The following is a 16,368-nucleotide window of genomic DNA, read 5'->3' on the forward strand; positions in this document are numbered from 1 at the left end:
AAAGGGACATATAAATAAAATTCTGTTTTTTTTTCCATAAAAACCAAAAAAAAGGAGTAGTTTCAAATTTCACTAATCCCCTTGCAAATTTTAAGTGAAACTACATTTGGGTAAAACTAGAACCTTCTGATTTATAAGAAGAATCCTCCTGACAAAAATCAAAGTTAAAGATATATGATCATATACGATATAGAAATTGAATTCAGATAAAACTTTGAATGATAGTCATTCACAACTTGCATTTGCTAAAATCTAAACCTTAACAAAAAATTGTATCATCTCCCAAATTCTGTTTGGCAAGAGGATAAAGAATTTTTTGATCAATCCACAATTAATCCACATGGCAATGGAATAACAACTTTTAACACACCATGAACTATCTATAATCCTGATTAATTAATAATGTGTACCTCCTTCTACCACGGTCAAGTTTTCCACATTTCTCATGTTTCCCTCAATCATCACATCAACACCTGCAACTCTCAGTTCTCCTTGCAGAGTTACTTCCCCTCCTCTATACACGGACAGATGATTAGGCAGTTGTCCTGACCCTATATAGAATGCCTGATTATAACCTATTTGTACATGGCCAGTTTTATCACCATCAATAAGATCTACACTCAGATCCACTCTGAATGTTGTATCATCAGGCTTAACCATAGCTATTGAAGCTGATCGGTATATTTGCAATTCTTCAAGTATCATCTGAGTGCTAAGTTTTGTCTCTACTACAAACTCTGGGTAATCTGATGGTATGATCCATGCTACACCACTGCCCAAGGAGTAATTACTGTAAAAGTCAGTTAAATTTCTGAACAAATTTTTAGGAGACCTGTTATGGTTGTCAACAAAGAGAGTCCTGTTGGAGACAAAGTTTGACAGATCAGCTGGGTTGATGGGTAACAGATGAACATACACTGTTCCTGGTCCACCATCTTCTGCATTTACTCCACCTTCTCCTCCAGCACACTTAAATGTTCCTAAAATACGGAAGATTAAAAAATTGGCAGCCAAAAATTTTCAAAATGTAACAATATTTTTCATACTTTTTCTATTGAGGATCATCTGAAAAATTATCACCAAAAGTAGAAGTATCTATGATAATGCAATTTTTCTTCAATCCTGTATGATTAATTTAGTATACACAAATGTAACTGAATCCTCTGTTATATAAAACAATTTTTGCCTTAGCCACATATGAGCTGCTTCGGATAGAAAACGACCTTATGCAAGTGCACATATACATGTACATGTATAAGACTTTGATCGACTTTGGAACATTCAAAAACCAAATAAAACATGAATTTTGGTCTGTTTTGAAGGGTTCTTATATCAACTCAATTTTCAAACAATTACAAACTTTGCATAGAGAATTTTCAACTCAAAATAAGTGAACAGATATATTGCTGTTTATTTGCATAAGGTTGATTTCTATCCGACACAGCTCATATTTTATAAGTACAGACGATTGTCAACTTTCAACTTACCAACATAAAAGTCGTAGGTATAGTAAAGTGCTATTCTACCTCCACCACCACCTCCTCCATGGGAGGTAGCTGGACCATCATAACCCACACCGCCTGAACCATCAATTATTCCATCTCCATCTATAGTCCAAGTATGTATGTAAATACTTCCACCACTTCCCCCACCAGACTGATATGACCACCAGTCACCTCCCCTTGCTGTTAATTCACCATCTACAGTCAATGTATGGGTAACATTAAGTTCTAGCCTTCCTCCTCCCCGACCTCCAACATGAGGGAAGTTTGAATGTCCTCCATCTTTTCCAAATGTTGTTGGTTGTAGATATGACCCGTCACCAGCACCAACTACAATCTGACCTTCTCCTTGACCTCCATTACCCCCATGGCCACCACCAGAACAACCAGTTGGGCTTGAGTATCCTCTGCCAATTCCTAAAATTTAACTTATCTTTTAATACTTACATCCATAAGTAGTGTTCATATGGAGAAAATTCATTTGATCAACAATAAGAGTTGCACTTCATCATTTTAGAAACTCCTAGCATCAAATGTAAACAATATAAGTTCATCAAAATCAAGCAAAAATTTGACAAATTACTGAGAACATTTATTCCATTTCTAACTTCAACATTACAAATATCTTTTATAGTACAATGTATTTGGATAACCAATGATTTTTCAATTTATTATTGTAAATTCATCAGCATCTTACAACCTATGAAACCAAAAAAAAGAAAACCGTCATTGAAATTTTGGTCCATTCATTTACATTTTTTTTTAGAAATTTGTTTTTATCAATACTATATACCTGTTTCCCTTTCTATCTCAGGTACACCTTTATCAACAAACAACATCCCATATGGCTCTATTGTAATGTTGGTGTAGCTAAGCTTTAAGTCATTTGAAAACAGCTGAAAAAATAAAGTTGTTATATAAAATAAGTAGATATAATCTACGGTCTTCAACAATAGACAAACAATTTTTCATAAAAAAAGGTAGTTCATAATTTTAGCCATCATCAAGTAGCTTTTAATAATCATTAATTTGCTGAAATTTTCTACTGGAAAACTGATGAGACACTTTATAGTAAGTTAAGTTGGGTCTGAAGGAAATTCCAAATTTTCACACCTGTAAATTTGATGTAAAAAGAGTAAAAGTCAAATCAAATTACTTTAGACTATTCTTATCTTAGTAGCTATATATAAAACATAACAAATTTCAAGTTCATTCCCTGAATACTCTTTCAAAGAATTATTGAAATTATAGGTATTAGCTGTACCTGAGCCCCACTCCTGACTGTTAAAGTTGTGCCTACTAATGTGGTTAGTGCTTCTCTGTCTGTTGTAACACTCATGTCACCAAAAGTTTTGATATCTAAATGGTCTATCTTATTAATAGTTGGTTCATAGTGGTCAATAGTCAGACTACAATATGCATTCACTGTCACATTCTCCATAGTCTCAAAATGTCCTGAAAGAAACAAATACCTATAACATCTGTCTTCAATCACATACCTTTCGTTTTAGCTATGATTTTTTTTTTTAAATGACCTTTTTTCTTTCCCATGCAATAAATGTTTAAACTCTGCAATCCATTTTCATTTAAAAAGTTGCTTAATTAATCTTCAGATTAAAATCTAGCTTGTATATCTTTTTTTCATTTTAAAGCTTTATAATTCTTTGGTAAATACAGAGCTTATTGATTGAGTTTATTAATTTAACTCATGATCAATGGACAAAAATTAGAGGTTAATTAATGCAGTTTCAGGAGATGCTGTATACAAAAAAAATGTATTCAAAATTTAACATGCAATTTCAATAATGGAACATTAGTTCCTTCTTTCAGTGCAATAATGTCACAACATTTCTTAATTTACAATTTTTTTAATTCTAAATAGTGTGTTTATATCAAAAGAAACAGAAATGTTCAATTTTTGTATTTAAATAACAAAATTAATCAAATATTCATATTATTTTCCTGGTTGATACAAGAAAATATTTACCTTTTATGACAAGATCTACCTCCCTGCATGTAATTGAGGGTGGGAGTTGTAGATGTGATTGTCTCTGTGTGAGGACACTGAATTCTAGTAATTCTTGATCCATTGAAGTTGTCATGGTCTGGCTAACTCTGATAGTAACTCGTCCAGTATTGTCACCTTCTGTTTCATGTACATACAGCCACGCATCATTACTGGACATCTCTAAAGATGCTCCTCCTTTTACAGTCAGCTAAAAAAAAATGTTAATATCAAACTCATGTGACTGGATAATAAATTCTTAATTGTTATAATTCATAGAATTATCTAGACTGTACTATCAAATTAATTCATTTTATTGGTTCAATAATATTGTCATCAAATCAGAATGTTAAAGTAAAAATATGATCCAATATTCAATTAAAATATGTACAGATAAATAAGCTAAACAGTATCGATGACTCTTAATATGCATCATACGGTATAGCATGCTCACTTGCAGCTTGATACCAAATTTCAGGAAGCTATGGTTAGAAATTCTTGGGAAAAATATTACGAAAATTTCAAACACTTCCATTATGTGTAAGTTTTCTGTAAACAGGGAGTTGATAAGTAATGAATGTGAAAACATATCGCATGGTATAGCATACTCACATGAAACTTGTTACCAAATTTCAGAAAGCTCTCATTTAAAGTTCCTGAGAAAAGTGTGACATAATTTAATGGGACGGAAGGACAGACAAAAACAAAATGGAAGCCTAGGACTGTCAGACTTAAAACCAGTATAACCCCCTACTTTCAGGGCAGGGGTATAACACACAAAAGATATCTGCATACATCTTAAAATGAATATCTATGGACTTACCAATCAGTGGTTCCTATTTAACTAACCTATATACAAACTTTTAACAAGAGTGCACACGCTGAAATGTCTCGCCTACTATACTGACCATTGATTTTATGTTGATAGTCCTACATATAAAGTTTTACTACAAGTATCATATTAACATTTATGATCCAAGAAAATGAGGTCAAGGTCAGATAAACAAAGCCGGAAATACAGGTACACCTTTAATACAATCATTCCATACACAGAATAGAGATGACCTATTGCTTATAGTATAAAAGAAACAGACCAAACCATGGAAATTCTATACTGACCAATGAACCATGAAAATGAAGTCAAGGTCAGATGAACCCTGCCAGACATACATGTACACCTTAAAATCATTCCATGCATCAAATATAGTTGACCTATTGCTTAAAGTATCTAAGAAACAAAGTTAACCAGGAAAACTGAACATTGACCAATCAACCATGAAAATGAGGTGAAGGTCAGATGATACCTGCCAGACAGACATATACACCTTACAATCATACCATACACCAAATATAGTTGACCTACTGCATACAGTATTAGAAAAACAGACCAAAACACAACAAGAGTGCACACGCTGAAATGTCTCGCCTTCTTTACTAATCATTGATATTATGTTGATAGTCCTAAATATAAAGCTTTATTACAACTGTCACATAAACTTAACATCAACCAAGTTAACTAAACATTGAACAATGAACAATGAAAATTAGGTCAAGGTCAGATGAACCATGCTAGGCAGGCATGTACAGCTAACAATTCTTCCATGCAACAAATATAGTTGACCTATTGCTTATCGTTGAAGAAAAACAGACCAAAACACAAAAATTTAACACTGAGCAATGAACCTTGAAAATGAGGTCAAGGTCAAATAAAACCTGCGTGACTGACATATAGATCATAAAATATTTTCATACACCAAATATAGTTGAACTATTGCATATAGTATTAGAAAAAAAGACCAAAACTCAAAAACTTAACTTTGACCACTGAACCATGAAAATGAGGTCAAGGTCAGATGACACCTGCCAGTTAGACATGTACACCTTACAATCATTCCGTACACCAAGTATAGTAGACCTATTGCATACAGTATAAGAAAAACAGACCAAAACACAAAAACTTAACTATAACCACTGAACCATGAAAATGAGGTCAAGGTCAGATGACACCTGCCAGTTGGACATGTACACCTTACAGTCCTTCCATACACCGTATATACTAGACCTATTGCTTATAGTATCTGAGATATGGACTTGACCAACAAAACTTAACCTTGTTCACTGATCCATGAAATGAGGTCGAGGTCAAGTGAAAACTGTATGACGGGCATGAGGACCTTGCAAGGTACGCACACACCTAATATAGTTATCCTATTACTTATAATAAGAGAGAATTTAACATTACAAAAAATCTGAACTTTTTTTTCAAGTAGTCACTGAACCATGAAAATGAGGTCAAGGACATTGAACATGTGACTGACAGAAACTTCGTAACATGAGGCATCCATATACAAAGTATGAAGCATCCAGATCTTCCACCTTCTAAAATATAAAGCTTTTAAGAAGTTAGCTAACGCTGCCGCCGCTGGATCACTATCCCTATGTCGAGCTTTCTGCGACAAAAGTCGCAGGCTCAACAAAAACTTTACATTGAGCAATGAACCATGAAAATGAGGTCAAGGTCAAATAAAACCTGCCAGACTGACATGTACATCGTAAAATATTTCCATACACCAAATATAGTTGACCTACTGCATACAGTATTAGAAAAACAGACCAAAACACAAGAACTTAACATTGAGCAATGAACCATGAAAATGAGGTCAAGGTCAAATAAAACCTGCCAGACTGACATGTACATCATAAAATATTTCCATACACCAAATATAGTTGACCTACTGCATACTGAATTAGAAAATCAGACCAAAACACAAAAAAGTTAACATTGAGCAATGAACCGTGAAAATGAGGTCAAGGTCAAATAAAACCTGCCAGACTGACATGTACATCGTAAAATATTTCCATACACCAAATATAGTTGACCTACTGCATACTGAATTAGAAAAACAGACCAAAACACAAAAAGTTAACATTGAGCAATGAACCATGAAAATGAGGTCAAGGTCAAATAAAACCTGCCAGACTGACATGTACATCGTAAAATATTTCCATACACCAAATATAGTTGACCTACTGCATACAGTATTAGAAAAACAGACCAAAACACAAGAACTTAACATTGAGCAATGAACCATGAAAATGAGGTCAAGGTCAAATAAAACCTGCCAGACTGACATGTACATCATAAAATATTTCCATACACCAAATATAGTTGACCTACTGCATACTGAATTAGAAAATCAGACCAAAACACAAAAAAGTTAACATTGAGCAATGAACCGTGAAAATGAGGTCAAGGTCAAATAAAACCTGCCAGACTGACATGTACATCGTAAAATATTTCCATACACCAAATATAGTTGACCTACTGCATACTGAATTAGAAAAACAGACCAAAACACAAAAAGTTAACATTGAGCAATGAACCATGAAAATGAGGTCAAGGTCAAATAAAACCTCCCAGACTGACATGTACATCGTAAAATATTTCCATACACCAAATATAGTTGACCTACTGCATACAGTATTAGAAAAACAGACCAAAACACAAGAACTTAACATTGAGCAATGAACCATGAAAATGAGGTCAAGGTTAAATAAAACCTGCCAGACTGACATGTACATCATAAAATATTTCCATACACCAAATATAGTTGACCTACTGCATACTGAATTAGAAAATCAGACCAAAACACAAAAAAGTTAACATTGAGCAATGAACCGTGAAAATGAGGTCAAGGTCAAATAAAACCTGCCAGACTGACATGTACATCGTAAAATATTTCCATACACCAAATATAGTTGACCTACTGCATACTGAATTAGAAAAACAGACCAAAACACAAAAAGTTAACATTGAGCAATGAACCATGAAAATGAGGTCAAGGTCAAATAAAACCTCCCAGACTGACATGTACATCGTAAAATATTTCCATACACCAAATAAAGTTGACCTACTGCATACAGTATTAGAAAAACAGACCAAAACACAAAAACTAAACTATGACCACTGAACCATGAAAATGAGGTCAAGGTCAGATGACACCTGCCAGTTGGACATGTACACCTTACAATCATTACATACACCAAATATAGTAGACCTATTGCTTATAGTATCCGAGATATGGACTTGACCACGAAAACTTAACCTTGTTCACTGATCCATGAAATGAGGTCGAGGTCAAGTGAAAACTGTCTGACAGGCATGAGGACCTTGCAAGGTACGCACATACTAAATATAGTTATCCTATTACTCATAATAAGAGAGAAATTAACATTACAAAAAATCTGAACTTTTTTTTCAAGTAGTCACTGAACCATGAAAATGAGGTCAAGGACAATGGGCATATGACAGACAGAAACTTCTTATCATAAGGCATCTATATACAAAGTATGAAGAATCCAGGTCTTCTACCTTCGGAAATATTAAGCTTTTAAGAAGTTAGTTAACACCGCCGCCGGATCACTATCCCTATGTCGAGCTTTCTGCGACAAAAGTTGCAGGCTCGACAAAAACTGTTTATGCAACCTACACTTACACCATACCATAAACAGCATGCCTAAGTCTGGCTTCCATGACTTCTCAATTGTGACAATCTTTTCTTAATTCTTTTACACCTTTAATTTTGCTCACCTTATCAAACTCATATTTCTCCAGTTTATCGACACTGTGCATGATATAACCTGCTCCAGGAGAGTTTGAGTAAACATCTTGTTCATTTGTTGTAAAATCTTCACTAACGTAAATCTCAAACTCACTAAGAGCTGCATAGTCACTGGTCTTCTCAAGATATATATAAATCTACAAAGCATAAGGTTATTTTGTAACAAAGGTTAAATATTAAGAGAACTTTATATACGATATTTTGCAATATGTAATCAATTCACATTTTAATAAAATAACGATTGATTGATGGTGGTTTAATAACAAATCATCAATATGGGATATGTTGTAGCAAGAAAACACCTTATGTTTTATATACCTGTAATTAAAAGTGGGTAAACCAAGATGACATCACATCTTTTTATACTAGAAAAACATTCTTTTAAGCCATCATTGAGTCTTTTAAAGTTTTATAAGCCTTAATTTATGAGTAATTACATTGCACATTTATATATTCCAAAAAGAAAACAACATGTAAAATATCCACACCTATAGACATATTCAACCAACAACATTCAAGCATATACTTCAGAAAGTATTATCCATAAGAAGGTTGATTGAGTAAATACCTTGTCAACATAATCCTGGACAACAACTTTGCCATAGTGTGTATTATTATTCTGAGTATCACATCCTGTTGTATTGATATATCCATCTGTCCTGTCTATCAATGTAGATCCAAATGTTGTCTTTATAGCATAATTACTTCTGTATGAACTGCAATACATATATAATTACTTATCAATTCTTATAGCTAAGTTTATGGTCAACATTATAACAAAGGAAACGGAGAGTATCCTATCTTGAGGTTTAAATCCTTGACATTTGGCAGTTTGGATGTTGTTTTGTTACACTTAAACCAAGATCTATGATTTACTACAGACAAGGAAACTTAATATTTACAATTAGGTTTCTATTCTCATTGTGTTGTAGGGTTGCTGTCTCATTAGTATTTAGCAGACATAATATGTATCCAACATGTATGCATTATACAGCCAACATCAGGGAAATAGATTTAAAGTATATGTTTAATATGACTTTTTCAAGCTAGTGTTATATCCCTATCATAAAAAAAAAAATCATGGTAAATTTCATCAAATAATGAAATAACACTGCCAAATCATTTTTCAATCATAAAATTGAGTGTAATAGATAGAGAATATCATATGACTTTTTCAATATCATACCTGTATCAACCCGAGACACCAATATAATCCCAAGAGCTCTGCTTGAGAGATTATATTGGTTGAGGGTTGATATGGTGTGTGATATTGAAAAAGTCACATCAAATACACTTTATTATATACATATACTTCAAGTACAACTAATCTCTCTTATGTATTTATCACAAGACATACATAATACATATTAGGGTTTGATAAAGCTTTTGTTAACGTGACTGATATCGATTACGTGACATCATACATATTAGGGGTTTGATAAAGCTTTTGTTAACATGACTGATATCGATTACATGACATCATACATATTAGGGGTTTGATAAAGCTTTTGTTAACATGACATCATACATATTAGGGGTTTGATAAAGCTTTTGTTAACGTGACTGATATTGATTACGTGACATCATACGTATTAGGGGTTTGATAAAGCCTTTGTTAACGTGACTGATATCGATTACGTGACATCATACATATTAGGGGTTTGATAAAGCTTTTGTTAACGTGACTGATATCGATTACGTGACATCATACATATTAGGGGTTTGATAAAGCCTTTGCAACAGTGACTGATATCGATTTCATCATGGATGGCTAATACATCACAATTGTCATCAATTGTATTACACATACAATTTACCTGTATTTACTACTAAGTATATAATAAATTAAAATAAAAGAACAGAGTTCCAATGTCCCCCGCGTTGCACATATTTTATCTATCCAGGGGCAATAACTAAAAAAAAAACACTTTTGTTCTTTAAAACAATTTATAAATAAAAAGCGTGTGCGGGGGACAAAAAAGTTTTTTTTATTGTATACTAAATATTTCAAACAGACCTTCAAGGGCATTACTTATAGTATACTATAATTTTATAAAAAATTGTACCTGTGAGAGCGCTAACGAGGCCATTTTCCATAAATTAAATATTTCTAAGGGTCAAAAAAGTATTTTTCATTGTATACTAAATATTTCAAACAGACCTTCAAGGGCATTACTTATAGTATACTATAAGATTTATAAAAAATTGTACTCTGGAGAGCGCTACCGAGAACTTGTCCGAGATATTGCTGATATTAACCTATAGTATAAGTTTTATAAAAATCTGACAAGAATTGTACCTATGAGAGCGCTAACGAGGCCATTTTCCATAAATTAAATATTTCTAAGGGTAAAAAAAGTTTTTTTATTGTATACTAAGTATTTCAAACAGACCTTCAAGGCATTACTTATAGTATACTACAAGTTTTACAAAAAAAAATTGTATCCCAGAGAGCGCAAACGAGGCCATTTTCATGAATTTAATATTTCCAAGGGTCATAATTCTTTTAAAAAAAGTCGATCGTCCACCATTATAATAATTGTCTGAGATATAGCTGATATTAACCTATAGTATAAGTTTTATAAAAATCTGGCAAGAATTGTACCCGTGAGAGTGCAAACGAGGCCATTTTCCATAAATTTAATATTTCCAAGGGCCATAACTCTTTTAAAAAAAGTCGATCGTCCACCATTACAGAACTTGTCCGAGATATTGCTGATATTAACCTATAGTATAAGTTTTATAAAAATCTGGCAAGAATTGTACCTGTGAGAGCGCTAATGAGGCCATTTTCCATAAATTTAATATTTCCAAGGGTCATAACTCTTTAAAAAAAAGTCAATTGTCCACCATTATAGAACTTGTCCGAGATATTGCTGATATTAACCTATAGTATAAGTTTTAAAAAAATCTGGCAAGAATTGTACCTGTGAGAGCGCTAACGAGGCCATTTTTATAAATTTAATATTTCCAAGGGCATAACTCTTTTAAAAAAAGTAGACTGTCCACCATTATAGAACTTGTCCGAGATATTGCTGATATTAACCTATAGTATAAGTTTTATAAAAATCTGGCAAGAACAAGACCTGACGGACGGACACACGGACACAAGGATGGATGCCCGGCATTTCCATGTCCCCCCGCAATGCGTTACGCGGGGGACAATAAAATAACAAGAAATTGATTTATAATACCAAAATTTGCTCTGTGTCCCAAAGATTTGCACAAAATTTATTCCTGCATACATTTTGCTAAAAAAAACAACTTTTGCAAAAATGAGAGAAAAGGCCATAAATATTTGTCATATAAACTACCATAAACATATTTGAAAATTAAAATTACAGAAATGTATTGAAAATACCTGTCACATGTTGGGTAAACTCTAACATGGTCCACAAACAATGTATGAGGTATTTCTACTGTAATCACTAAATCAGCGACTGGATAGTAGTAACTTGAAGATAATCTTCCATCAGTCAAGAGTCCTAGGTTCGGATAATCATCTGAACTATTGTCTGTGTGGATGTGAATGTCATTGTAAGAATAGAACCCAAACTGTGTTGAATCCAAAGAAAGCTTAGTAAGGTCTATTTTCTCTACTTCCTCAATTTGATCTGAGGTAGTGTACCCACCATTATCAAGAGTAAGATGTTTATTGTGATATGTGGAATTTGTCTGGTCCTCTAGGTAGAGAGTCCCTGAGCCACCATATCCAGATGTGCCAAAGCCGCCATGAATGAGAAACTCTCCTGTGAAATGGTTTTCTCCTGTGTGATAAATACCTATTCTGCCTCCTGCTCCTCCACCACCATTGGTACTTCCTGTAGTTTAATAAAACAGGTTTTATGAGGATCTGGATGGGGATTACAAAATAGAGAATAATTGCCAAAAATAATAATAGAGAAAAATAAGCCAAAAAATTAAAGAAAAGAGAATAATGTGGTGCAAAAAGGTAATATAATACTGATTACAGAAATGAAGGATGCACCGGATAAACAAATCATGTAATTACAGACAAATTTTATAGTTTAGTAATTATGAGAATTTTACAGAAAAAAAGTCTTATTTTTTTTAAAAAGATAAAGAAAAATGCTCCAGAACATTTAAGAATACATCAATGAAGGACCCCTATCCAGACCATCTTTTATTGTTTATTGTGATTTCATCTTCCAAAAAAGGATTGCATAATCTAGTGGAACGCTTAAATATTTGTTCTACATGATTAATTAATTATACTATCTATGTATAAGTTATGTATGTAACTACAAATTCTGAAATTTTCAGAAAAAGGGGACAGCAATTGTTTCCTTTTTCAGTCTTCTCCAAAAAAAATAATTGGATTGCACATGTGGTTGCCATAACAAAAGATATTCCTCATAGCTTTAAAGGCACAATTTCAATGACAAATTTAATATTTCCAGCATATCATTAGCCATTCCAGTCAAGGCATGAAATTCTAAAAAAAAAAAAACATTTACAAAATAGTAGCTGCACCCATTTGCATGTCTTCAATGTGTGGTGTACAATTAAAATTCAAAAAGCTCCAAACATTCCTAAAAAATTTTAAATAGAAAGAACAAGTGAAACTGTGAGCTACTGCTCACTGATGGAACCCCCGCCCAAATATTTCGGTAAACAGGAAGTTGTTGAGGGATGAATCTGAAAATGCATCACACGGTATAGCTAACTCATATAAACCCTGAAACCAAATATCAGAAATCCTTGTAATGTAGTTCCTGAGATAAATGTGACTAAAATTTTCAACTACTTGGATGTCATGTGTAAAATGATGTAAGTGTTTGGTAAACAGGAAGTTGTTGAGTGATGAATCTGAAACGCATCACACGGTATAGCTGACTTATATAAACCCTGAAACCAAATTTCAGAAATCCTTATGATGTAGTTCCTGAGAAAAATGCGATGAAAAATATTCAAGGAACGGACGGAGGGACAGACAGAGGTAAAACAGTATACCCCCACTTTTTTAAAGCGGAGTAAAAATACACAACAAACTGAAATGATTAATTAGGTTGATAAGGTTTTAATAACCAACAGCCATTAAGACAAATTAAATATATCTACATATACAGTTATGTTATTACACTCCCACTACAGCTTTTTTGTAAAAAGAGCAAAAATACTTCATACCTGCCCCTCCAAAAGTTTCTATACTGCCTGCTCCATCTAGATGTCCAACCACAACATAGATACTACCTCCAGCCCCTGCCCCTCCAGTGGTACCACCTCCTGTCTCTCCATTCGAGTGAAGTCGTCCTTCAACTCTCAGCTCATCAGATATATGCATGTGTATTATTCCTTAAAAAATATAAATGTGTACAGAATTTTAAAATGAAAAAAGAGTACAGTGTAATTTAAATCAGTAATTTAAATGAAGAACTTAAGCAGATACTGTCTTTGATGTGTTCTTCTCTGCAGATCATAATTATTTTGCACTTCCCATCTAAATGGTTACAATAAAACTTTATTAACTCTGAGGTTGTGAGTTCAAACCCTGCTGGTGAGAGGTGTGTTTAACTCTAATCTTAATTGACAAGGAATGCCAGTTTACAGCTTTCACTACCAATAAAAACTTGTCTCAATGATATAGTCAAAAGTGCTGAAAGGCGAGTTAAACACCAACAAACACACAAACAATAAAACATTGTCTAAGTAAAATATAGATCTGTTTGATCTTCTGCTTTGACTAAGCTCTGCCTAAATCTCTATAGACAAAGGAATAATAATAACTTACCTCCACCTCTGCCTCCCTCGCCATTAGAACCAGTTCCACCTCCACTTCCCATCTCACTGGGTATGTATGTAGAATCATAGGCCAATGCAGAATAATATCCTCTATAAGATCTCCCTCCTCTGCCACCATGACCTCCCCCTGAGGCTCCAGCATGATTAGACTGGGCTAATCCTGCTCCTGGTCCTATATCTCCAGCATGTCCAGTAAAATCAGCATGGAAATCACCTAAAAAAAAACCATAATAAAAATGTTATGAAGTCCCTACTGGTATTGTAGGATTAAATATAACAATCAGGGTCAAACTAAAAAATAAGGTAACAACTACAGAAATCTAAATGCTTTTGGTAAATTGTTTATTAAAGAGAATACCTCCTAAGTTTGAAAAAAATGGAGTTCTTATTCTTATGTCTTTTCTTGAAGTAATTTCGCTATCATTTTTTTGGGAAGTGCATTTCTTATTTCTTGGTTTTTATTGCTCATGACATTTTTCAATACAATACAGCATTTTGTCACTAGGTGGTTTTAAGAAAACAATAATAAAACAATCATCATTGTATATAAATCAATGTCATAAAAGTTTTGTGCCCCTGAGCAATATGCAAAAGTAAATATTACAACCTGCAAAGCAATCTTTTTGCTAATATGACTTCACTTGATACTTATCTTATAAACTGCAATCCGAATTCCTTTTTGAGAAAAGACTTGTAAAGAAAATACAAAAAACTTGTGTGAAATTGTTGCCATTACTTAATTTGCATACCTGACAAGTCAATGGTACAGTTAACTGCATACAGTTCAAGATGGTTAGTCCTTACATATCCATTCCCATTGATGGTGATTGTCGTTACATTGATTTTCATAACAATATTATTTGCTGTAGTCAGTGGTTCAAACTTTCCACCAGCCTTGACAGCGATATTAGGAAGCTCAAGAGTGCCCTCTGGTGATCCCTCAGTATTGGCATATGACCAGATGTACAGTTTACCTCCATTCTCAACAGAGATATCTTCTAAACCAATGATAGTACCGTTTAATTCAGCCCAAACCTCTCTCATGGTTATCCTTTGTGGTATTTCTATAAAACTATATCTAAAATGCACAATCAGAAACACTTTTTACTAACAATTTTGTTGATCCACAAATTCATTACCGGTATCTTCTTAAATTAGATTTAATAGACTTTACACCAAACAATATATTTTTTATAGTCTGTTATAGGCTTGGAATCTTCTATTACATTTATTGAAGACTTAGAAGCTTCAATTTACTTATTTAACATTTAATAAACTCTTACAAGCAAAGAAATTTACATCTTTAATTTTTTTTTAAACATAACTGATCAATACTGGGTTAATTTTCCTAGATCAGGTAACAGTTACCTGTATGACAGGATATTTATAGGCATGTAAGTATCCACATTTGTAAATCCAAATGTCTGTTTCATCCCAGCATGTAATACACCTGTAGTATCACCATAGAGATAATAAACTCTGATATCAATATCTTCAGCTGACGTGTTACTTAAAATAGCCACATGAGCATTTCCTGATATGGTGACAGTATCAAATTTGTAGGTTGGATCACTGTGGAACAGCCAAGTTATACCACCAGCTTCACTTATGTCCTCATACTTGCCATCCAGGAGATTAGTCCGGTCACCAAAACTTACGATGGCAGCTCTGGGGTACTTGTGACCATTGTTGTCTACCTGTAGTTCTTTAGTTGAAGCTGTCCCAGTTGTAGCATCAAATAATTCAATGTATTTGGTTCCAGCGCCACCAGTTTCAAAGCTACTTACACCTATGAAATTTCAATAGAATAATTGATAAAGCAATAGTACTTCTCAATTCACAACTATCTATACTATAATTTTTTTTCACTTGTCTTCTATCATGTCTATAACACAAATTTGTCTCCATAATTTTTAACATTACAAAATCGAAATTTCTGTGTCATAGTTGAATATGCATTTCCAAAGATATGATTTTACCATTTGGATTAAATAAAGACATCGCTATTTAGCGGAAGTAAAATAAAGATATTATTAGTCAGCTGCATTAATTCTTAAGGTGTGGGGCAAAGTTGTTTAACATAATTCATTTATACTTCTTACTTATGTACAGCCCTTTCAAAGGTTATATATCTTCCATTTCAGAGGGATGGCCTTATACACATAAGACTATAAGAAGCACTATAAAATAAAGAAGATTTCATACCTCCATAAGCTTTCAAGGTGATATTAAGCTTGTTGGTATTGGCAGACTGTATAGATATCCTTCCACCACCTCCTCCTCCTCCTTGGCCTGTACCATTGCCGCCATTGGCTGTAATAACTCCATGACCTATGACCTCATCACAGTAAATCCATACACTGCCTCCAGATCCTCCTCCTATAATGTAATAAAAATATCAGGTTTTCAAAGGTTTGATCGATACTCTTTCATGAGTTGTTAATTTTAAAGTTGATGTTATCTCTAAGTCATTTTT

At 33.4% G+C, this 16,368-nt stretch overlaps 1 protein-coding gene across 1 annotated transcript in view; it reads right to left on the reverse strand.

Moving 5' to 3' along the window:
• Positions 1 to 16,368, reverse strand: part of LOC127738417 (uncharacterized) — a 175,977-nt gene that overhangs the window by 99,563 nt on the left and 60,046 nt on the right. The window contains exons 39-51 of the mRNA XM_052249661.1: positions 16,098 to 16,271; positions 15,261 to 15,681; positions 14,642 to 14,970; positions 13,882 to 14,106; positions 13,278 to 13,445; positions 11,491 to 11,950; positions 8,698 to 8,845; positions 8,099 to 8,266; positions 3,490 to 3,718; positions 2,767 to 2,957; positions 2,296 to 2,398; positions 1,488 to 1,919; positions 411 to 980 (exon numbers count right to left, since the gene is read on the reverse strand). Of these exons, the coding sequence (XP_052105621.1) occupies positions 411 to 980; positions 1,488 to 1,919; positions 2,296 to 2,398; positions 2,767 to 2,957; positions 3,490 to 3,718; positions 8,099 to 8,266; positions 8,698 to 8,845; positions 11,491 to 11,950; positions 13,278 to 13,445; positions 13,882 to 14,106; positions 14,642 to 14,970; positions 15,261 to 15,681; positions 16,098 to 16,271 (3,618 nt within the window). The remainder of the gene's footprint in view (positions 1 to 410; positions 981 to 1,487; positions 1,920 to 2,295; positions 2,399 to 2,766; positions 2,958 to 3,489; positions 3,719 to 8,098; positions 8,267 to 8,697; positions 8,846 to 11,490; positions 11,951 to 13,277; positions 13,446 to 13,881; positions 14,107 to 14,641; positions 14,971 to 15,260; positions 15,682 to 16,097; positions 16,272 to 16,368) is intronic.

This window comes from Mytilus californianus, unplaced genomic scaffold (genome assembly GCF_021869535.1).
Source record: "Mytilus californianus isolate M0D057914Y unplaced genomic scaffold, xbMytCali1.0.p SCAF_1, whole genome shotgun sequence".
Classification (NCBI taxonomy): Eukaryota; Metazoa; Mollusca; class Bivalvia; order Mytilida; family Mytilidae; genus Mytilus; species Mytilus californianus.